Genomic DNA, 23,598 nt, shown 5'->3' on the forward strand with positions numbered 1-23,598 from the left:
TCCAGCCCTCCTGCCCCCTCCCCAGGCCTCCACCACCCTCCTGTCTGTGTCCATGGGTTATGCATATATGCATATAAGGTCTTCGGTTGATCTTTTCCCACCCACCCACCACCCTGCCTTCCCTCTGAGATTGGACAAGAAATTGGTTTTTAATAAGACTACACACGATCCCTTGGCGCATGGTTCTACAGGTTGAGTGGCTTGTTTGAATCCTGTTTACAAAGTTGATGAGCACTGACTATAATACACATTTCCCCCCAAATCAATGGCAAAGCTCTCGTCCTGTCACAGGTGCCTTCACAGGCCCCTTAGCCACCAGGGCTCCTCCTCTCCCTGGAAAGGCCTTTAACAAGTAACATAGTTTACACTCTAGTTGGGTCTTAGTATTTTCATATTATATACAAACAAATACAATTGTCCTGTAACCTGATGCCTCTGAAAGCATGTGGCATACCCTCACTGTTCTCAGAAAGCTCAATAGGACAGTCACACTTGCTTCTGGAAAGTGTCACTCTTTGTTCCTGACCAATCAGAGCGCTCCAAGTGGGCACCCAGGGACTTCCTATAGGGCATCCAGGGGAGGTTGGCCCGGGAGAAAAGAGCTGCCCTTTCAGTAATGATGCAAGTCAACCAGCAGACCTCAGGGCGAGGATTAACTTCGCAGAATAAACAGTATAACTGTTCCAGCAGTTGTTGTTTTTTTGGTGCGTGCGTGCGTGCGTGCGTGTGTGTGTGTGTGTGTGTGTGTGTGTGTTTGCTTGCTTTTACCCAATGTTGGACATTCCGTTCTTTAATTATCTTAGGCTTTTCTCAGGAATAAACTAAGAGTTGTGATTTTTGTGTGTGTCAGACTTGAAGGTTTCTGAGTAAAGAAGCCACAACTTAGAAGAATGTTCCTGCTTGTACTTATTGAGTAATTGTGGTCATTTTTGCATAGTCCTGATGTTGAATTCCATGGTTGGCACTCTAATGGCCTAATAATTTTTCAGAAAATGAGACCAGGAACAGCTGCCAATATAAACCGTCATTTTCTTTTCATCTAGTACATTTCAACTTTTTAAAAAGTGGACTACTATTTGGTTTCTCTCCAATTTTTTTAGACTGACTTTTTTAATAGATAATAAAAGTAATTTCTAGACATACTGCTTTCTCTGATTAACCTTAGAAAGGTCACATGTTTTACATCTTTAGTTAAACTGTGAGCAGATTTGAAAAGTGGTACCTTTTAGAAAAGCAAGTGTAATTTCACTTCTATTTTGATGATATTGATTTTAAAAAATGGTAGGTTTAATAGTCTCCTCACTTGCCACTGACATATATTATACTTATGGTTTGCTTATCATCTGCCCCCAATAGTACAGGCTTCCTGAGAGCAGGGGATTGTTTTGTCTGTTTTCTTTCACTGCTCTTTCTAACCGCAATAGGTCTTGACATACAGCAGATACGCGGTGGTCTTGATTGGATGAATTTAGTTTTGAGAATTTGGCATCTTTATAGTTATCATCCTGTGTTCTGCTCACTGTAAACTTCTGCGTATTGTATCTATAGTACATCAGGTGGCTTAAATGGACTGTTTCTTTTCTAGTTCACCTCTTTACTTAAAATAGTAGTCAACTCGATGATAATTACTGATCTTCATGGTTTGTAAGTTCCCTCTATTAACCTGAATTCTATTTCCTGCAGCTACTTGGCAACTGAAAGAGATCATGTCCTTCCACTTCTTACAGGTTCCTCGCATTCCACACCAGCCTCAATGACGTAGTGGGGAAACTCCTTTAAAGTTTCCATATGTTACTCACATTGCCATGGTGTAATTTTGAAGTGTCACGTTAGTCCAGCATTGCAATTCCTAGCTGTCACAACACTGTTCCGCGTGTGCCTGTACCTTGCAGGTGTACCGACAAAGCTGTTTTAATTAGCAACAGCTCTGTGCTTTATTGCATGCTCCTGGTTCCATGCTGGGAATGTAAGAGGCGTTTTTATAAAATAAATTGACACCCACTAATGTGTCTGTTTTATAAGTTTGGAATTTTTTATACTGATTATTCCTAAAGTGGAAAACATCTGGGCCCGGCATTTAAAATCTGGTTTTGTTTGCCTGAACTCTTTGGAATGACAGTAATAGGCTAGAGATCTGACGCTTTTTGATGCCAGTTCAGGTGATAAAGCCTTTGTTTCAGGGGCGCTAGTTTTCCTGTTTACGTGTTTATCATATGTTGTTTCAGGCCTTGCGAGATGAACTGGAAAACCGCTCGAACCAAGTGCGATGCGCAGAGAAGAAGTTGCAGCACAGGGACCTGGAGGCCCAGGAGCAGGTACGCCCCCCACACCCCCCTCCGCCAGCGTGCTTGTGTGTTTCTCCACAGCGGGAGCTGATGTGTTTCCTGTTTCCACTGGGGTGTTTGGCTGCACGTAACAGAATGCCCCGCTCCTGGCTGGCAGAGACAACAAAGAGATTTATTACCTCACAAAACCAGAAGGCTGTAGGTAGGGCAGGCTCTGGGCAGAGAGCCTCGGGCCTTGGCTCCCTCTATAACATTCTTGTGGCTCTTCCCCTGGGTTGACTTCATCCTAAAAGCAGTGCCAAGGCCTCTCATGATTCCCAGCAATATCCAGAGGCAGAAGCGGACTGTCTGCCTCTAGGGACCCTTCTGAAGAGTAAGACCTTTCCCAACAACCCCTACACACGTACCCCTAGCTTCTCATTGGCCAGGACAGATCACATGCTCTGCCTGGCATATCCAATCCCTGGCAAGAGGACTGAGGGGACCCATACCAGCCTAGACCAACCGGGATCTATGTGGGAGAGGGAGAATAACCTGAACAGGAAGTGGGGAGAGGGATGTTGGGTCCACAGCCAGCAAGCAGTGTGTGTGGTGTCATCATATTCGAATGGAGAGACAGAAATCACATTTTCTTTTGAACTGAATTTTCTCCTCTCTCTCCATTATATTAATAAAATAAATCAAATTTAACCAGAATAATCTGGCTATGATGATAGCTAATGACCTATTTCATTTTCAAATGGCAGGATTCTTTTTATTCAGTTCTTCTGGATATAGTGAGTTATTCTTTGGGGTAATTTTTGACAACTTAAGTGAAAAAGGCAGCAATGTATTGAGAGCTCAGGAGCCTCAGTGGAACCTTTATAAATGCATGTCCTCAGCTCTTGGGTGCAGCATTTTTCACATTCTCCAAGGTGCCACCACGCCTCATGCACATTACCTGTCGTCTCATAGTGCAGTCAGTGCAGGAATGTCCGGTTAGTCATTCTGACCCTGTGGGGAGAGTAAACACTGAAGTAAGGCTAATAGGCAATGTTTTTCATCTTGGGAGGTGTCTACAAACAGGACCTTGAGGCAGGGGACTGCACAGAATGGTAGACGGAAGCATCCCATAGGTGCTGAGTATTCATACCAATGAACTGACGGCCTCATAATTCCCTCCTACTCTCTAACATACACCCAGCATAACATACATGCCATGTAATATGTATAGATCACGTGTATGATATGCATGAATATACAAATATATGTATTACAGAGGGCCTGTCATACAGTCAACAATAGAATCACAAAACAAGATAATACTAGAATACAAAATTAATAACTATACTTTATCAAAGGCCTACAAAATAACAGATGCTATACAAGCAGCGTTATACATGTTAGTTCATGTATCCTGATAACAACCATGTAAGGCCAGCGTTATCATCCCCATGTCACAGAAGCTGTAAAACCCGGAGGGGTTGAGTAACCCGCCCAAGGTCATAGAACTAGTAGAGAGTACAGTGGATTCAAACCCACGTTACTCTGAATGCCAAACCTCTGCTCCTTTGATGACACGTTTTAGGTTACATTTCTAGTTCATAAAAAAGCTGCATGGCAGACTCAGGGCAAGTACGTGTATTAAGGATGGCAGGGAAGCAAACATCCCGTGCCAGCATTAACCCTCCACGGGCAGAGAGCAGCAAAGAGCAGAGGAAACGAACGCAGAGCAGACAGGGCCCAGATGCAAACAGCTCCTTGGATGGCTGTGGTGTGAGCTCCATGGCACAGGCTTCCTTCGCTGAGGCCGCTGGGCTCCACCTCTGTCTCGGATGCTTGTAACTGAAGAAGTCAAGCTTCCTGAAAGCAGGAACAGTGCTCCCTGGAGGCCTGGTTTCTCCAGTTTGTGATAAAATATGACTTAAGGTAACACTTTGTTGACATCGCTCTAATTCATGGCAGAACTTCACACGGAAAACTCCATCGTGTGCTGAGAGGAGGGAAATGAAGAAATCCCCAATGAACAACGGGGCAGGATTCAGGAACCACTTCGGTCTCTTTTCATTGACTTCTTTTTGATCATCAAAGTTGCTTTCATCTTTGCAGTGACAATAGCTTTTTAGACTATTTCTTACACTAATTCCTGATATCTTCTGTTAGGCTCCAAGTTTACCAAAGAAACGTCAGGAAATACCCATGGGTAAAGCTGCAGAGTTCATAGTCTGTGCAACCATGACATGTTGGGTCCTTCCCACAAGATCCTAGGCTGTAGCTGGAAAAAAATGCCAGTTGCTTCAGCAAAACTGAAGAGCAAATGATGGGCACTTGATAAATACTACTCACTCGGAATTTAATTCAACTTCTATCTTTATCTAAATTTGACCTCTGCCCCCTTTCAGTTTATGACACTAATAATTAGAAGTATTGTGTTGTACATTCTTAGGGTCCACTTCTATATGAGCTTACTCAGACAGTTAAAATCTTTTTTAAGTTTTTTAAAGATTTGTGCATTTATTTATTTTGTTATTGTTGTTGTTAATCCTCACCCAAGGATATTTTTCCATTGATTTTTAGAGAGAGTGGAAGGAGAGGGGAGAGACAGAGAGAGGGTAAAACATCGATGTGAGAGAGAGACACATCAGTTGGTTGCCTCCCGCACCTGCCGGTACAAGAGGCCGGAATAGAGCCTACAACCAAGGTATGCGCCCTTAACCAGAATCTAACCCAGGACCCTTCAGTCTGCATGATGATGCTCTATCCACTGAGCCAAACCAGCCAGGGCAAATAGTTAAAATCTTGAAATTGTTGTATATGATTGTCTGTTTTGCATGTCAAAGCAAGGGTAGTCCCAGTCACTGGCCTGACATCAGCCAACCAAATGACTGAAACGTGTGCAGATCAGCTTCTCGAAACTTCTCTTCCTTTTCAACCACACATTATCCTGGTACGAGTTGCAGAAAGAGTCAGAATTGGAACTGGCAGGATTACAAAGGACAGTTTCCTGGGCTTCTTTTTTTAACTCGCTCACTTAGAAAAAGAAAAGAAAAAGCTTAAACTGTTGCTGTTTTTCATTTAGGAAAAATTCCTATGTTTTGATTCTATAAAAACAAAAAATGAATGAGGCATTTTAAAAGTTGTGTTTTTAATTAAAAACAAAAAGCTGCTTCTCCTCAGGTCTCGATGGGTGGTATCCTTGCTGCCCACCCCTTGCCTCGGTGCCATCAACGCTCCTAACTCCTCCCCTGGCAGGTCCATCAGCACCGCGCCCAGAGGAGGCTTTGCTCATCGTAGCTACAGAGGGTTAATTTGCTCCTTATGCAGGTTCAAGATAAGCCAAATAAAATTAGGAAACACTAACTCTCTAAGCCAGCCTTCCAGAAACACCAACTTATCTTGTAATTCATAAGTAGTAAAGTCATTAGAAACCATCGTTATTTTTAGCCATACCAGGAGTTAATAATTTCTGATTCCAGATAAGATCCGAGCAAGAATCCCATAATTGCAGCAAACCAGGGGAGGTCAGAGCTCTGGCCCAGCTTCCTCCTTGTGCAAGGAAACTGAGTCATCAGGAAAAGATGTGAGCCCTCACAGCAGGGGCGGCCAGGGAAGGACCGCTCCCACCCAGCCCACGTGGGCTGCTCGCTCCCGGCCATGACACTTCCCATTGGAGGGAGCTACGTAACATGGGTACATGCTGTGTATCGCTCAGTTCAGGGATGTGTACAACTGACCCTCACTTTCCTGAGTAAACAGTGTTTCATCATTCTCAATGAGACTAAGTAATTTGCCGACACGGGACAATATTATAGAAAAGACAGGGAAGAAAAGAAACAGTTTAAAAATTCACTTGGTATTCTTAACAGTACAAAGTTTACACTTGTCACAAAGGCACTGAGCAACGTCAGATTTCGACCTAATATAATGTGGATAGTAGTGTACACACCGCAGATGCTCTGGGTGGAAGTAGGTATCTTAAGGTTGAAAGTATTAATGGCTTTGATTACATCAGTTGTTCAGTTTCCCAAATTATTTTAGATAAATTAGTGAGAAAAGACAGCGAGCCAGAGATGTCCTAATAAATGAGCACAGCGCTGTGCATTTCCCAGCAGGGTCCCACTGTCTGCCCTCAGCTCGTGGCGGCACATGGTAGGTGCTGGGAAGACAGAGATGAGTGGGTTGGAGAGGAGTTTACGGGTTAGTAGCACAGAGGAGACCCGTATACAGTGTAGACTCCACGCGTGGAGTTTGAGGGAGGTTCTTTCTTATTCTTCTAAATGGCTCAGAGGCTCAGAATCACAAATGCAGAAAGAACACAGCATTAGTCCTGTGTCCATCCTGCCTGCCCCCCGTGAGGAAGGACGAGGAGGACCTGCAGCTGGTCAGAGCTCAGGTCCCATGGCCCAGGCAGGGCTTGGCGCTCACTGACACATGTTGTTTCAAAAGCCTGCGTCCCTCAAGGGAACCGGGTCCTTCTGGCGGTCCGAGGGGGGCAGCGCCTCTGCCAGTCTTCTCAGGGCCCACCAGGCCTTGTTGCCCGGGCAGCGACCGGAGGGCCTCTGCCTTCTGGCCAGTGTTATTAGCAGCCAGCTGCTTTGGTTGTGCCTCTTACCTGGTGTGTCCAGGTGTTAAGGGTCTGGACTGTGCAGCCACAAGTAACCCATAAGTTGTCTTAAAATATACAGCAAAAAGCCAGCCATACTCAACATTCAATCACATCTTTGCTGCAACCTACTTTATATTTCAGGCCTAGACACATTCATTACTTTCAGAGAGAATCTAGCAAGCAAAGACAGCCTCAGAGGTAATTGTGTGTATTTGGGGAGGGGGCAGAGGTTGTCCCAGAGCCAGTTACCAGAACCCAAGGCAGGGGCTGGGGCAGGAGAGGCTGCAGGACAAGGGAGATCCAGTGGGGATGACTGCTGGTGCTCAGGCCACTTTGTCCCTGCTGGTCATTGGGCAAGCACTGCACGGCTCCAGTACCAAGTCCCTGAAACGCCAGTGCTCATACCTTCCCACAGGGTGGATGTGGACATCAAAACGAGGTCACGTGTGTGAGATACTTCAGAAACTATCAACACAATGCAGAGGAGTGTGCGTGGCTATCACTACTCACAGGAGAGGGCACGTAACTAGGCATCAACAGAGAGGAAGGACATTGGAACAGAGTGAGGGGAGACATGGTAGAACGGTAACTTCACTCATATCGTCCATTATAAAAACAAAAGAGCAAGCCTGCCTTACTGTCTGCTGTGTTCCGAGCACCGCGCATGGCCACTGGCGACCAGTCTCAGTGCAATACTGAGGGCTCGGTGCCTGGTCAGAAAGCGGTCGTCAGCGTGGAGGCGTTTTCTTCTCTTTGACTGGGCAGCATTACTGACCGTGTTTATACTTTAGAAACATGAATATGGCAGCAGAAGATGAACAAGTGATGAAAGAGACAAACCCAGCGGGTGTGGCTCTGCAGGTCACATCACCAGCCACAGGGACATCAGGAGGCGTGAACTGGGGACAGGCAGACTCCTTTTATTGCTTCACTCTGTTGCGCTTCACAGATGTGTTTTTTACAAACTGAGGGCATAACCCTCCACCAGCAAAAAGATGACGACTCGCTTTATTGTGATACTCTTTATTGCAGGCGTCTGGAACTGAACCCACATTATCTCTAAGGTGTTCCTTTCTTGTCAAAGGGAGTAGAAAGAAAGGAATAGATGTGAAGACTTACTTAAAATTCACAAAGATATAGAGGGCAAAAGGAAGGAACATGTCGAAAATAACACCGCATGTTTGAGCTGATAAGCTGGTGTGCAGTGGACAATGGCAGCACTGGTGGTTAGATGTCGAATCGGAGACGCTAGCAGCAGGACCTTCATGTGGAGACACTAGTTGAAAAGCTGACTCCAGAACTCAAGAAGGAGCCCTAGAAACGTGAACATGTCTGGGTCGTCTCCTGAGGGACAGACCAGAAGCCTCGGGTGTGGCCAGCATTGACAAGGAAGAGCAGAGAGAAGAGGGCCACAGACAGACCCCCGGCAGGACCACGCTCATGGGACCAGAGACAGCGGGAGGCACTGACGAAGACTTCAAAGGAATGAATGGTCAGGGAGATAAGAGCAGAGCCAGAGAATTTGTCAGAAAACCACAGACTAGAGTTTTCTACTCGACAGGAAGCCCTGAAGGAAAGAAAGGGCCTGTCTGTCTTCTTCATGGCGTCCACCAGCACATGTTGGCTTGGACGCCTCCGCTCAGGGGGAAAGCCTTTGCTGCCCTGAGGCTCCTCCTCAATGACCTTGCCCACCCATGACCTTGCCCACCCATGATCTTGCCCACCCATGTCCCTCTTTCATCTGAGCTCCTGAAGTATCTCTGTGACCTCTACAAAAGGTTTCCCATCAGACTCTCGAGAGAGAGATGTATGCTCTTTGAGGGTGTGCTCCTAGGCTGGCACTGTCATACATATCCTTATATCTAGCATTTAGCCTAGTGCAGAGGTGGGCAAACTTTTTGACTCGAGGGCCACAATGGGTTCTTAAACTGGACTGGAGGGCCGGAACAAAAGCATGGATGGAGTGTTTGTGTGAACTAATATAAATTCAAAGTAAACATCGTTACATAAAAGGGTTCGGTCTTTTTTTTTTTTTAGTTTTATTCATTTCAAAAGGGCCGGATCCTTGCCCACGGCTGCTCTAGAGTGATGCTTTCTTAATGCAAATAACTCACCTGCATTGGCTTTAAGGTCTTCAGGTGTGACCATGACAACAAATCGGATTGCACGTTCATTTCGAAACATCTCGTAGGACCACCGACGGATAGACCGCATGCATTTCACTGCTGCAATGCCATTGTTGGCAATAAGAACCTGGGAGAGTTAGGGGATGGGAATTGGAGAGAAAAATAGAAAAAGCAAGCAATGATGGAGAGAAAGAGGTGAGACAATTTTTGTAAATCTATCTTATTTTGAAAAGGAGGGGAGGGGAGGGGAGGGGAGGGAGGGAGGACTGGCTGCATCACATGCTAAGGGAGTTTAAGGACAAGGACTAGCAAAGGCCACCAAACTTGTGTAATTACAGCTCCTTGTATTGCGCCTCCTAAATATATCCTAAATAGACTTTCTCTAAGTATACTATTGATTAGGCTTTTATTAAAATAAATATGGTAGGTATTCTTTTATCATTTTCATCTGGGGTGAGGAGGATCCTTGAGCCTTCTCGTAGCTTATCTATGCTCCTAGACATCATCGCACCAAAGGGCTTGTACCCCAGGGGAACTGAGAGAAGCCACAAAGCCAGCACCCTGCCCAGGAAACCACCTTTCCTCTTTTTTACCTCAGTAGATTTTCCAGCTTTATTGAGGTATAATTGACAGATAGACTTGTAACCATTAAAATGCACAATGTGATGAGTTGATAACACATGTGGAATGATTGCCACAATTAAGTTAATTACACATGCATCAGCTCACTTAATTCCTTTTCTGTATGTGGTGCGAACACGAAATCTACTCTCTTAGCAAATGTCAAGTGCACAACAGGGTATTACTGACCATAGTCCCCATGTGAGCCTTAGATTCCAGGACCGTCTTGTAACTGGAAGTTTGTGCCCTGGACCAACGTCTCCCCATGTCCCCCACCTCCACCCCTGGCCACCACTACGCTACTCTGTTTCTATGAGTTTGACTTTTTTCTTTTTTTTGTTTTAATCCCACCGAAGAGTGAGACCCTCCTTCTCTGTCAGGTTTATTTCCCTTTGTGTGACGTCCTCTGGGATCATCCACGCTATGCAGATGCCATCCGGCCCACCGTGCTGCTCTGCTCCGCAGCAGGGCAGCTTCTCCTTCCACCTCTCCTCCGTCGCAGGCCCAGAGGCAGAGCAGGGCGGACACCAACAGGGCCCTTTATTTTCTCTGCAGATCACTCAGCATCCTGCTGCTTCTTCCCAGCTGCCTGGTTTAAGAATAAAATGTGGTCCCTTCGGTATCGGTAGCTGTTGGGAAACTAGAATCTCTGAAGTGCCTTGGCTCCGTCTGCCTGTTGAACCATTACCACTGTTAGCATTTGTATTCCCAAAGAATGTCTTCGCGTCGCACCATGCCCAGTGATCTATCAGGGAGTGACGCGGGTTTGGGGAGAACCAGCATCAGTATACTTAAAGTGTTCATTGGACAGCGTTGCTTATCTTTACCCTCATCAAGAGGGACCAAGATGCTGTGTAGACAGAAAATCAGTTAAGCAATAATCGTGACAATTGTTGAAAGGAAGAATTCATCTTTTACAGATTTCCAAGCCTTTAATTTCCATTTTCCATAAAGGATTTTAAAACTTCACAGTCTTAGCTGCTGTTGACTAACGCATCTGCAGTGAAATCCATTTAAAAGTACTAACAGCTCAAAGCTATGTTTTATCCTGACACACATTATGAAAACAGGAATAATCATTGCAACAGAAATATAACTCAAAGACTTTTATTGACTTTTCATGTTTAATGGTTATTACTCTGGCTTGTTTCAAGTAATTTTAATAACCACAGTTTATTTACAAAATTTAGACTAATTCTTTTGTTCCCATGCCAACAAAATACATTTGTTCCCAGACAGCTGGTATGAGGCATCATTCTAAAATCTGCGTCGTTAGGAGGATGCAACCACATTTAATTTTGGCCACATTTTACTGTCAATGAGAGTTGGAACACTCGCCTGTATTCTGAAAAGCACTGAAAGCACAGTGTCAGGGACAAGAGTGTTTTTATTAAAATATGCATCTCATCTAAATGTTTCTTATAGATCAATTAGTCCAGGTGGTTTTAGTGGCAAAGCAAGTTAGACATTTGTACCCCAAACCGCCACTTAAAACTTGCACCATGATCACAGGGCCATTTTTAAAGGATAACAAAGCAGCTCCTCTGAGGTGGATGTGCTGTGAGTTTCTTCATCGCTTTCTTGAGATTCTCTTTGTTTTGAACATCCCTGGGCTTGTTGTGCTGGGAGGAGAGGAGGCGGGTCCCAGAAGCAAGGCTGCGTGTTTTTAATCCTGCACTTCGCTGACATATCACATCCAAGTGTCAGCAAAGCACCACTGTGCCATTGCATTTTCTACATTATTCAGTGGCTCTTCGTCCAGGCCAGGCAGTGAACACTGGGGGTGACAGGGCGGGGCGGGGCCACAGGGCTGCACAGGGCCGTTGGGGTCCAGCCTGCTAATGCCCGCCGGGGCTGGAGCCCATCTTCACTCCTACAGGGAAGTGATGCGACGCGACATTCTCACTTCTTTTGGTTTGATTTTTTTTTTATAGTGTTGGCTTTCATTTTAGTCTTTTTCAAAATTATTTTTGTAATCCAAAATGATTTCATACAAATGACTTACTCCAAGTCAGTAAATTGTGGAGACAATTTTTAAAAAAGCAGGACAAAAGCTCAACACCACGTTGTGTTCTGTGCACCTTGACAGCAGGTGGACAAGCAGCATGTCAAGCACAGACCTGGGCCCGCAGATGGTCTCCCGGGAAGATGAAGAGCAGATTCCGTCCCCGGGGAATGTCCTGGCAGCGACTAAGCATGGAATTCATGGGGTTGAGTGAACAGCTGGAAGGAGGAAGTAAAAGGAGAGATAAACACAGAGCTGGTGGAAGAGGGTGGGGCGAGGCAGCATGGTTATAAGGGAGAAATGCTTGATGACTAGTTAGTGTGCTGGTCAGGTTCGGAGAAGAGTATCCAATGTTCTAAGATGCCTTTTCTTAGATTCCTTTTCTACTAGAGGCCTGCCAGAAAATATTTCCTTTTCCTGTTGAGAAGGGACTATTTTCAGGTAGAAGCAACTGATCTTGTTTATGTCAAACAAATGACAAAGCAGAGGTATTTTCGAGGCACCCGACATATATCAGTTTAAATTAGTAATAAGGAAAGAAAAGTGATTTTTTTTTAATACAAAGGAAAATTCTGAAGTTTAAAAAACTAATTGAATGACCCTGGCCAGTGTGGCTCCTTTGGTTGGGTGACCGACATCCCGTGCACTGAAAGGTTGCTGGTTCCCAGTCAGGGCATGTGCTGGGGTTGCAGGCTTGATCCCCAGTAGGGGGCGTGCAGGAGGCAGCCGGCGGATGTTTCGCTCTCACAGCAATGTTTGTGGCTGACATATAGAAATACAATTGGCTTTTGTACAGGTTCCCTTTATCACAGTAAGGAAGTTTCTATTATTACCAAGTCTTTTTAAAATTATAAATGGACATTCAACTTTATTAAATGTCTTTTTTTCCATTTTGAGATAATAATATGATTGTCCTTTTTTCTGCTAATGCAGTGAACTTCACTGACTGATTTTTAACAGTAACTCAACTTGTATTTCTGGAATGGGCCCCATTTGTTCTTGGTGACTTATCCCTTTTTAGCTTTATGCTGGATTTTAGTTTGTTGATATTTTGTGTAGGATTTTTACATCAGTGTTTATGAATGAGATTGGCCTATAATTTTGTTTTATTTTAATGTTCTCACTGAATTTTGTTATCAAAGTTTGCTGACCTCTGTTTTCTGGAATCCTTTGTGTGATATTGATAATATTTCATCCTTAAAATGTTTGGTAGATGAGGCTACCTGGGCCTAGAGTTTTCTTTGTTGGAAAATTTTTCAATTAATTAGACTAAGTTTTCTTTAGTGATTATAGTATTCAGATTTTCTATTTTAACTTCTGCCTAATTCTCTCTCTTCTCTTTTTGGGGCTATAATTATATGTATCTTAGACCTCCTAACTATGTTCCCTACGTTCTGTATTTATTCTGGGTACATATGTTCTTTTATCCAGCTTCTAGTTTATGATTCTCTTCTTAGCTGTATCTCATCTGATATTAAACCGATTTTTGGTTTTGGTTATTATATTTTCCAGAGCTGTATTTTCTACATAACTCCTTTTTAGTTTCCTAGTCTGTGCCAAAGTTCACAACATTTTTCTTATTTTGTTTTACATATTTATCTTGGTATTCTCAAAATCTGGGTCTGATAACCATTATCTAGAGTTCACATGCATCTTATTTCCTTATCTTGTTTCTCTTGGCTTTTGGTCATATTGCCTTGCTTTCATATTGTGAATCTGACTATTTTTGATTGAGTGCCAGATACTTTATGTGGAACCTTATAGAAGTAATTGAGACCTATGATAATGTTAACTTTCCAGGGAGGGTTTACATTTGCTCCCAGGTAGGCAGGTGGTGGCCTTCGTCCCCTCTCAGGGGATGAAGATGATTCAAAGTCGACTTCAGTTCTAGAGAGGGCTGGTCTGTGTCCAGCTCACTCCTACTCCTCGGGTGTGGCCCTTTGGAATCCACCCAAAGCCTGGGATTTTACCAGACACGCCCCTTTAGCGAGTCCTGCACTGCAGTTTGTGTCTCCTTGGCTTTTTTTGTGAGGCTGTTAAGAGATCTGTTCGGTTTCTCGGCCTCTCACCAACCGCTCTAGAATTGGCAAAAGCCCTGTGTAAAAATGTCTCCCAGTGCCAGACTCACAAGCTGTCTTGATTTCTGACATCTCTCACATCTGAGCCCCATGTCTTCCCTGCCTTGCTAGTTCCACACTTCATAGCAGACTTGGGAGAGAATGCTCTGAGCTTCTATTACTAGAAGTGAAAATAAAATATTTGCATTTCTGTGAATTGCTTGATCACATTCATTGCTAATTTTTTATTGATTTTGTTCTAACTTAATCTATTGACATTTATTTTATTAGACATTCTGTTTATTAATGATTTATTAGTTAAATAAGTTGCAAATACTTTTCCCCAGTTGCTTATCTTTTAACGCCTATATTCAATATTTTCTTTTTTTGAGAATTATTTTTCTTTATGGTTTCTCAGCTTGCTAAGGAAGGTCCTCTCTATTCCAAGATTATAAAATATATTCTTTTATTTTCTTCTAGTACTTTTAAGAATTTTTTTTACACATTTAACTCTTTAACCCATCTCAGATTTATTGTTGTATACTACATAGGGTAAGGATTGTGGTAGACAGAATATCTCCCAGGAATCTTGGTTCTCTAATCCCTGGGATCTGTGAATATGTGCATCACATGGCAGAAAGAGACTTTGCAGTATACTAGTAATTAAAGTTAGTGATCAGTGACCTTAAAGTCGGGAGGTTATCTCAGATTATTGGGGTAGTGAGCCCCACCTAAACAGATGGCTACTTAAGGGCAGAGAACTTTCTCTGGCTGGAGACAGAATAGATGTGGCTGAAGGGAGGTCAGAGAGATTCCAAGAGTGAGAAGGATTGCTGATTTAAAGTGGGAGGGGACTCTATGGGGAGGATGCAGGAGGCCTTGCAGGGCTGAGAGAGGCTCCCACTGACAGCCTGCAAGGCAATGGGGCCATCAGTCCTACAGCCAGCACTGAATTTCACCCACAACCTGAACGAGCTCGAGGGCAGAGTCTCCCCTAGAGCCTCCAGGTAAGTCTAGGCCAGCCAACGCCTTGATTTTGGTCTTGTGGTACCAAAGCATTGGGGCTCAATGTCATAACAGCTTTGAAAGGGAAGAGAAATTAGTCATTAAAATAATAGGCAGTAGTAATAGAGTTTCTCTTAATACCAAGCAAAGCCAACCTGGTTCATGATTTTGGTGAAGAGAGAAGGGCCAGCTGCTCCTCTCCACAAATGTTATGTTTCCCCTACCTACTTGCTGAAAACTGAAATTATGGGGGTGGAGGTGAAGGGTCAGGTTTCAGGGGCCAGAACTTTATTTTTCAACTAGTGACTTATTAGTGCAAGTTATTCCTCAAAATGTTCACCCATCAGAGTCTTTACCAAAAGAAAGTTCTGCTAGGCGAATGTGGTGAGAAATGTGGAAATATTGGGCACCAGAATGGGCTGCAGAGGAGGGCAAGTTCTGTGTGTGTGTGTGTGTGTGTGTGTGTGTGTGTGTGTGTGTGGAGGGGGGCTTGGCAGGAAGAGCGGGAAAAGGAGAGACCAGGAGAAAAGCATCACCAGACGTTTGGCATGGGGCTAGAGGCTCAAGATATTCATGGCCCGGATGGGTGCTGTGAGGGCTTCACCATTGGGTGCTTTGTTCTCCGTGGCTCTCCAAGTTTCTTATCCTCGGTGAACAAAATAGCCCGTCCAAACCTGTCCTTGGCTAAGAGGGTGGTACCAACTCCTACAAATCAGTAGCACTGAGCTGCGAGAAGAGAACTCATTCCATTTTGACAAAACTGGAGAGGAAGGCAGCCTCTCTCCTTCATACCAGGAGAGCAGGGAAGGGAGGTCTAACTTGTGTGGCTGTAGAGAGCGCTTGGATTCCCTTTCAGCTGGCGTAATCCCGGGATATTGCTCACCAAGAGCCACATGCAGTCAGGTGGTTTTAGAGTTTTCTCTGCCTTTGTGGTTATGAATTATATAGACTTTTAGTGCTTTAACTACAAACAGAGGATTTTCCTGGTGGGGGAGCAGAGTTATGAAAGAAAAATGCTGAAATACAAGTCACTGGGGTAAGAAGTTCTCTTGGATGTGGGTGGGGAGTTCCTGACGGGGAGCCCAGGGCGTACCACGTGTTGGAGCAGCTCAGCACACCTGGAGGGCCCTGGGGAAGAGTCCAAGAACTACGGACATGTTCTTGACATGTGAATTGTGTACAAGCTAAACACAAAATAAAGAAGAACCCCTGGCCCTGCCATTTAGTTTATTGAAATGGAGTGACTCCCCTAAGAGTCGTGTCCCAGGTATTGGCCCACTCGGGACAGTGGCTGCGTCCCTGGTGGCTAGAGGCTCAAGATATTCATGGCCCGGATGGGTGCTGCGAGGGCTTCACCATTGGGTGCTTTGTTCTCCGTGGTTCTCCAAGTTACTTATCCTTGGTGAACAAATATTACAAACTGATCTTAACCCTGTTTCCACTTTTTTTCTAACTAAGTGCATGACATTTAAAATATACCTGCTAATTTTTAGTCTCTGTGAGACTCCTCTCAAAAGACTTTCTTTTTTCTGCATGAGAGTAGGAATGTTTTTTAAATGCATATCCTTAATATAAAAACTCTAGAGGTAAAAGAGAAAGGATTATAGGATTTGGGAGTTTGGGGGAGGGGAGTTAATTGATTTTTTTCTGTTATTTTGTTTGGTTGAGTGGGATTTTATTTATCTTTTGGATTATTTGGGGGGGGGGTGTTGCTTTCTAGTACATCAGCATGGGACCAGAGTTGTAGTCAATCCTATAATATAGACCGACTCAGAAATACCACGTTCTCCCTCACCAACCTCGCCCTGAAGTTGTGATTGCTCTCTGTAATTCACTGGGTCTCTACATTCGGTTCCCTGGACATTTTCCCAAGCTTGTTCAACCATTAGCCTTCTGGACTTCTGGGTTTAAGTACTGTCAGATCAGATTTAAATCATGCGGTAAGGCTTGGTAGGTCCATCATTGTCCTCAATTTAAGAAGCATTATAGAGGTCACGACATTGCTACAAAGAAGGTGGCACTAATCCCTCACTTTATAAAAGGGAACGCTGTGGTATGCATTACAGCGAAGGCACCAGCCCCACCAGCCCCGAGCCCGCGCCAGCCATGTGCTCATTTCCTCTGCGCTGTGTACTTCCAGGGACGGGGAGCACAAAACCAGATGTAAGCTATTTTTCAAATACTCCTCTGACTTAGCATTAAATTTCCCTTAGACCAGATGCCAGTGTTTAAATAATATCCTGAAGGATCCAAAGAGAAGGAATTACTCATCGTGTTTCATTCATATAAAATCTGAAATAAAGGGGAGAGAAGTACAAAGAAACCCAAGTACCTTGACTGTGCCTGGCCGGACTCGACTCATCGGAAAGGAATATCGCCTCACTCACGAAAGCTCAGAAGTGAAGGCCTCTCTCTCTCTCTTTAATTATCAATTGAACAGCCCATTATTTATTGGTGCATTTTAGTAAAAACAAAGGCAGGCCATTCTAGCTTCTCTGGCGCAGCAGTATGGTTCTGTTTTCAGGAGATTGGGCAACACTGGCTCTCAAGCGGCTCTGTGCTTCCATCACTGCCATTCGCCTACTTGATGGATTTGTACCTTGCTCTCCACAATTAGCGCTTTGCTGGCTGCGTCAATTAAGACAATAAGTAACGCAAGCCCTGGTCTCGGAGGTGGGTGTTTGCTGCAGTGCCCCCGCAGCATTACCCAGAGCTTCACCAAGCACGCGCACCGCTGGTCCTGAATCACCCAGAGCCAGGCATGGGCCCACCAGCGGCGATATGGGCTCTGGGTGTGCAGGTCTCTTGTAAGAAAGAAGTTGCATGCAAAAGGCGCCCACACAATGTGAAACAGGCCAGTACAAGATTTTCCAGCAGGAAGAAGGTCCTCGGAGGTGAAATAGCATGACTTTGCAGTTGACCCTACCAGAGTAGTGTGTGGTATGTATGGTTGTCAGTTACTTTCTGCAGCAGCAGGAGATAGCAGGTGGTGGGAGCACCCCGAGCTGGCCGGCCCAGGGGACCCCACAGTGTGAGGTGCTGGTGTATAAAGCCAGGTGAAGTCAGCACGGGTGTTCGTGCGGGACGCATGCATTGGAGGTGGGGAGGCTCTCTGAGCGACCAGAGTTGTCCTGCAGGTGACAGTGAGGAGGTAGCCAGGCAATTGGGGCAGATGTCAGGGCTGAATGATCCAGTCCAGCCGGTAGGGTGCGGCTGCTTAAATCGTGGCCATCATTACGTCGCTGGCTCATTAGTTGGGCCAGCTCACCGGGAGCAAAGTCAGGGCCCTTGGCAGGGAACCTCAGCCAGGGTCAAATAACCCATTAGAAAGAACTGGTTGAAACTCACACTGGTTTACACAAGAACAATTTTTTGGTTCATGTAACTGAGAAGTAGTATTGGCTTCAAGGGAGGCTTAATCCAATTACTCAAATTATGTGCCCGAAAGCCAGTTTTCCATCTCTATGTTTTTGCTCTTTCCTTATTATTGGCGCCATTCCTGCAAGTTATGCCCTTGTGTTGCAAGATGACGGCTAGCAGTTCCGGGGCGGTGTTTCAGGCTCCGATCAGCAGAAAAGAGAAAGTTCCTCTCCACTGGAGCTCCTGCAGGAGTCCTGGGCTCCTATTTCACTGGCCCGAACTCTATGTCTAGCAGGACCTGGAGCAGGAGGCAGGGAGAAGGCTGGTCATGCACCCGAACTGGGTGAGTGAAACAAACCCTGGCAGGGTCTGCAGTAGTCAGAGAAAGCTAGCTGTCGCCACTGCTGGCCTCGGCTGCCAGTGTGCCTCCTGTCCTTACCTCCTGTGTCAGCAGCGTGTTAGGACGGGGTTTGCAAACAAATACCACCGAGTGACACAAGCAGAGTGGGGGTGGAGAAGGTTTCTAGTGAGTTCTAGAAGTTATTAAAATTGAGGCAGTATTATGGGCTGAATGCTTTTTTGCCCCCAAATCCATATGTTGAAGCCCTAAGCCCAGTGCGATGCTGTTCTGAGATGGGGCCTTTGGATGTGATTAGGTCGTGAGGGTGGAGTCCTCGTGATGGAATTAGTGCCCTTATAAGAAGGGATCTTGTTTCTCTCCATCATGTGAGGATACAACAGGAAGGTGGCTGTCTGCAAATCAGGAGGAGAGCTCTCACCAGAACCCGAGCCTGTGACAGCCACCCTGACCTTGGACTTCCAGCCTCCAGAACTGGGAGCAATAAGCATCTGTGGCTTAAGTCACCCAGTCAGTGTATTTTGCTGTAGCAGCCCGAGCTATGACAGGTGGGAACCAGGAAGCCAAAGGTGTCGAGATATGTGTCCATGAGGACATTGAGTTGATAGCGTCAGCAGGATTGAGACAAGACTGCTAGAAACCTTGACATGATCTGTCTACCTGCAATCTATAGCCATTTCATCACGAAATGTGTTGTTTCTACCTCCAAAATGCCCTTCAGTTCTACTCATCTCCATCCTCCCCACTGTCATCTCTGTTTGAACCCTCATTTCCTGGTGTTTGGATGAAATGGTCTCTGTCTAGCTGGCCTACCTGCCTCTCATCTCTCTGTTATCTTCCTTAGAAACATATGCTATGCAGCCCTGACATCACGCTTTCCTCTGCAGAAGAATCCCACTGGCTCCCACTCACTGCAGACCCCCACAGTTTTCTGTAGCCTGGACTGTCTGTCGGTATTACTTCCACACACCCCAGCATCTCCGTCAGGTGTCAGCTGGAGGCTCTCGGCACCCACACCAGCCACTCACTGTTGCCTTGGCCTGTGCCTTTTCTCTGAACCTGCAATGTCCTTTCACCAGATCTCTGTGCAACCTCCTGCTGTTCACCTCTGGGAGCACAATCAGCATCTCCCTTCTCCTGAGACCTTCCCACACATTTCTATTACACTTATACTCAGTTTCCCCGTGGCTGGAGGTGTGATGTTTGTGGGCTAACTTTGCTTCCAAACAAAATCGTAAACTCCTTGGTGAAAAGGTTTAATGTCTCCTTCATGTTTCGCAGAGCAGACTAAGTTGGTGAGCTACTGGGGGCTCAGCATTGATGGGGAGAGGTGAGGCGGGAGCCACTGTGCAGAATGCGTGCATCCAGCTTTGTGTATGCTGTGGGCCGGGCATCCTTGAGGCTGCTGCACCAAGCCCAGCCATTTTCCACCTAGCCACCCACCTGTCCACCATCTGATTGGCTTAGAAGAGTTTAAATTAAAAAGTTAAGGTTGATCCAGAAATCCTGAGATGGTAGTTGAAAGGCCTGTATGCCTTATGCAATCCTTAGGCAGGCTCACTGACCACCCCACCTCCTGCCAGACTTCTGGTGTTTGCTACACGTGATCCAGAAACACAGGTGAGCTGTACCATGGGGAGATCAAATTTGAAGTCTCAGACAAGTCTTCCCAAAGTTCCACTCCATCAAACAATTGCTTCACCTTAAGGGACATTTGAAGTCTATATTAACCTAATTTCACAAGACAACAACCCTTGTATTTCCAAGGTCATTGGACATGTCAAAGGTCACATAAGGCAATTTTAGGACAGGGAGTTGGGTATTTAAAATCTTCCTAAGGCCAAGAGGAAGCAAGGTTAATTTTTTCAAAGCTGAACGAAATGCTAGCATAATGCAAGATAAAATAGTATTTTTATCCCCAAACTCTTAGGCTTTCCGCTGCCAACGTCAGTTTTTTTTCTTCCAAATTTACTAGTATTTTAAAAACTGAATTCACTTCCACCAAATAACATGATAGTGTAACAGGTTACATTTGTTGTGAATTCATTTTACCATCCACTAGCATTTTTCCCAAAGAAACTAACATAAACTAATAGAAGATCTGTTACTCTTTCCTACCCATTAGCTACCATAAAAATCTTCTTTCTATCCCTGATCTTCTTGATTAATTACACCTTCTAGTGGATTCTTTTATTTATTTTTTTTATTGTGATGAAAAACATATAACATACAATTTCCTCAATGTTATCTTCGATAAGGGTTTAATCTCCAAAATTTACAGGGAACTCATACAACTTAACAAAAGGAAGATAAACAATCCAATAAAAAAATGGGCAAAGGACCTAAATAGACACTTTTCAAAAGAGGACATACAGAAGGCCGAGAGACATATGAAAACATGCTCAAAGTCACTAATCATTCGAGAGATGCAAATCAAAATGACAGTGAGGTACCATCTCCCACCTGTCAGAATGGCTATCATCAACAAACTGCAAGTGCTGGCGAGGATGCGGAGAAAAAGGAACCCTCGTGCACTGCTTGGTGGGAATGCACACTGGTGCAGCCACTGTGGAAGACAGGATGGAGTTTCCTCAACGTCAGTTTTAAATGCATGATACAGAGAAGGCATGAAGCTGCTATGGAGCCCTATGTTACCCACCTGGGCTACACAGAAGGATCCCTCTGAAGCAGCCTCCAATGGTTGGAAATCAATACAAATAAACCATCTAGAATTCGATCTGAATAAGAAAAGATACCCTTTCTGTTTGTTTTCCCTTATAAATGAGGAAGTTGAACTTTTCACCATAATATGTTTACCTTGTGGGCCAAGAAATATGAAGAATGACATTAGTCTTACTACCTGCACACAATGTTCTCATGTTAAGTAGTGAGTTTTCCTGTTACTGAAGTGAAGAAGAAAGAAAGCTGTCCCGAGAGGGAGGGTCCCACAGCCCTCAGCCACCTTTCTTTTTCTCTGTCTTTACTCTCTACCAGGAATTCTTTGCAGACACCATCAGAATATATTTCTAGATTTCAGTCAACTTTTAATACTAAAGAAATGTCTTCAACTGAAAGAACAAAATCTTTCTGCTCTTTATTTGACCTTTGTTGGTTTGATGTGTTTTAAGAAAGTTCTGGGCAACCATTTTATAAAGAATGCACCCAGACATTCCTGGAGGGCATACGGTGAAAATAATAGTGAAAGAAAGATTCGCAGTTCTCCCCTTGGTGGGCCTGACATCCCATTGCTCTCCCCACACAGTTTATTAAGGGCGTGTTGAGTTTGTCTGTGTTAAGGCCAGCATACTTAAGTTTTTGAAAGGTACTTGAACTGTTTCTAACAGAAATTTTACTTTCACCTATATCCAAATGGACCTAGCCATGTTAATATTTATTCCAGTTTATCTGATTGGTAGAAGTAGGAACCCCAGTCTCTCTTAAAAGACAAAGTGCACCACTCCCTGTCCCCGTGTCGCATTTGACCTAGAGCAGCTGTAGCTCTGGGTGGGTGAGCCCAGTGTCACGTGGTCAGGTATGTTCCACTTCACACACACTCCAGCCTGCTGACGAAGGTGGAAACAATGCCTTCATGGTGGCAAAAACAATCCGTGTAATGTTTTCAAGCTTCAACTAACTAATGATGTACTCTTACTTTTTAAATAGCATCGATCGCTAGTAAAACATGCAGCCTACCCTCTGGGGACCCACAGTCCAATAGGACAAAACAGTATGTAAATAAATAATTATAATATTGTGTGATAATGAAACAAAAGCAGAGGCTTTGGGGTAATTAGCTGTGTGACTGTGGGTGAGATAGGAACCACACTAGGCTGATTTTTTTCATATATAAATATCCATAAAAGTCTCTCATAGAGTTGGTGGGAAGATTAAATGAAATGTCAATAATTATAATATTGTGTGATAATGAAGCAAAAGCAGAGGCTTTGGGGTAATTAGCCGTGTGACTGTGGGTGAGATAGGAACCACACTAGGCCGATTTTTTCATATATAAATATCCATAAACGTCTCTCATAGAGTTGGTGGGAAGATTAAATGAAATGTAATACATGGAAGGGTGCGGTTGGGTGCCTAATGCATAGAAAACACACAGTAAATGTCCGTCGTTGATGGTGGTGATCGTCAGATGCATGAGACCCCAAGGCCTCTTAGAGGAGGGCGTGGTAACCTTGACTGGAAGGCTGAGGCCTGGAGAGGTGCTCCCTGAGGAAGTGACTGGTGCTCCAGCTGGTCAGGCTGGGAAAGGTATGCAGGGGGCGGAAGACCCAAGCACAGCTCCGCCAGGATGCTCATTTGAATGGAACTCAGATGTGTTCGTCTCCAGTCAGAACCCTTGAGCCCTTGAGCTGTCTTCAGGCTAAAGCATGACCTTGAAAGTCCTAGCCACCCAGTCTCCACCTGCCTCACCCATCCCCTGCCCACCACACGACCTCCACCCACACCTGATCCCTTGATAGTCCCTCAGCATCTTACACACGTTCACCTGTACGTCTCCTCCCTCTTGCCTATCTAGAAAGTGCCTACTCATTCTGCAAGAGCCAAATAGGGTTCCATGTCTCCATACAGACTTCCATTATCCCTCAGAGGAGTTATCAGGCTCCCCTGTTCCCTTCCTTGGCCTATTATATTACAGTTGTGTGTTTATGTAGCTCCTTTTCTCACGTAAAAAGCATAAGGTTCCAAAGAACAGAAACCACTTCACCCTCACTTTGCTCTTCCACACGGAGCTTTGCAGAGTAATCACTCCTGGGTGTTGGTGGGAGACAGATCCTCCATCGTCCTGCAGAAATCCTACGTGAAGTCGTCGGGTAACTGCATGCTCCCTCACTTTTAATTGAATGAAGGTCCCTTCATCTCTGCTGTGTAAAGGTGAACAGCTCCTGAATTTGGTCAGTGACTGTTCACAATGGTGTTTAGAAGTTTTCTGCTCTGAGGTTGTAGGGCAGTGATGGCGAACCTTTTGAGCTTGGTGTGCCAGCATTTTGAAAAACCCTAACTTAACTCTGGTGCCATGTCACATATAGAAATTTTTTGATATTTGCAACCATAGTAAAACAAAGACTTATATTTTTGATATTTATTTTATATATTTAAATGCCATTTAACAAAGAAAAATCAACCAAAAAAATGAGTTCACGTGTCACCTCTGACACGTGTGTCATAGGTTCGCCATCACTG

The 23,598-nt window shown here is 44.7% G+C and overlaps 1 protein-coding gene across 3 annotated transcripts in view; it reads left to right on the top strand.

Moving 5' to 3' along the window:
- Window positions 1–23,598, top strand: part of CEP112 (centrosomal protein 112kDa) — a 323,660-nt gene that overhangs the window by 238,994 nt on the left and 61,068 nt on the right. For all 3 annotated transcript variants that reach the window (XM_005858692.2, XM_005858691.2, XM_014532494.1), the window contains one exon: window positions 2,226–2,315. In XM_005858692.2, the coding sequence (XP_005858754.2) occupies window positions 2,226–2,315 (90 nt within the window). The remainder of the gene's footprint in view (window positions 1–2,225; window positions 2,316–23,598) is intronic.

Source organism: Myotis brandtii, unplaced genomic scaffold, assembly GCF_000412655.1.
Source record: "Myotis brandtii unplaced genomic scaffold, ASM41265v1 scaffold120, whole genome shotgun sequence".
Lineage (NCBI taxonomy): Eukaryota > Metazoa > Chordata > Mammalia > Chiroptera > Vespertilionidae > Myotis > Myotis brandtii.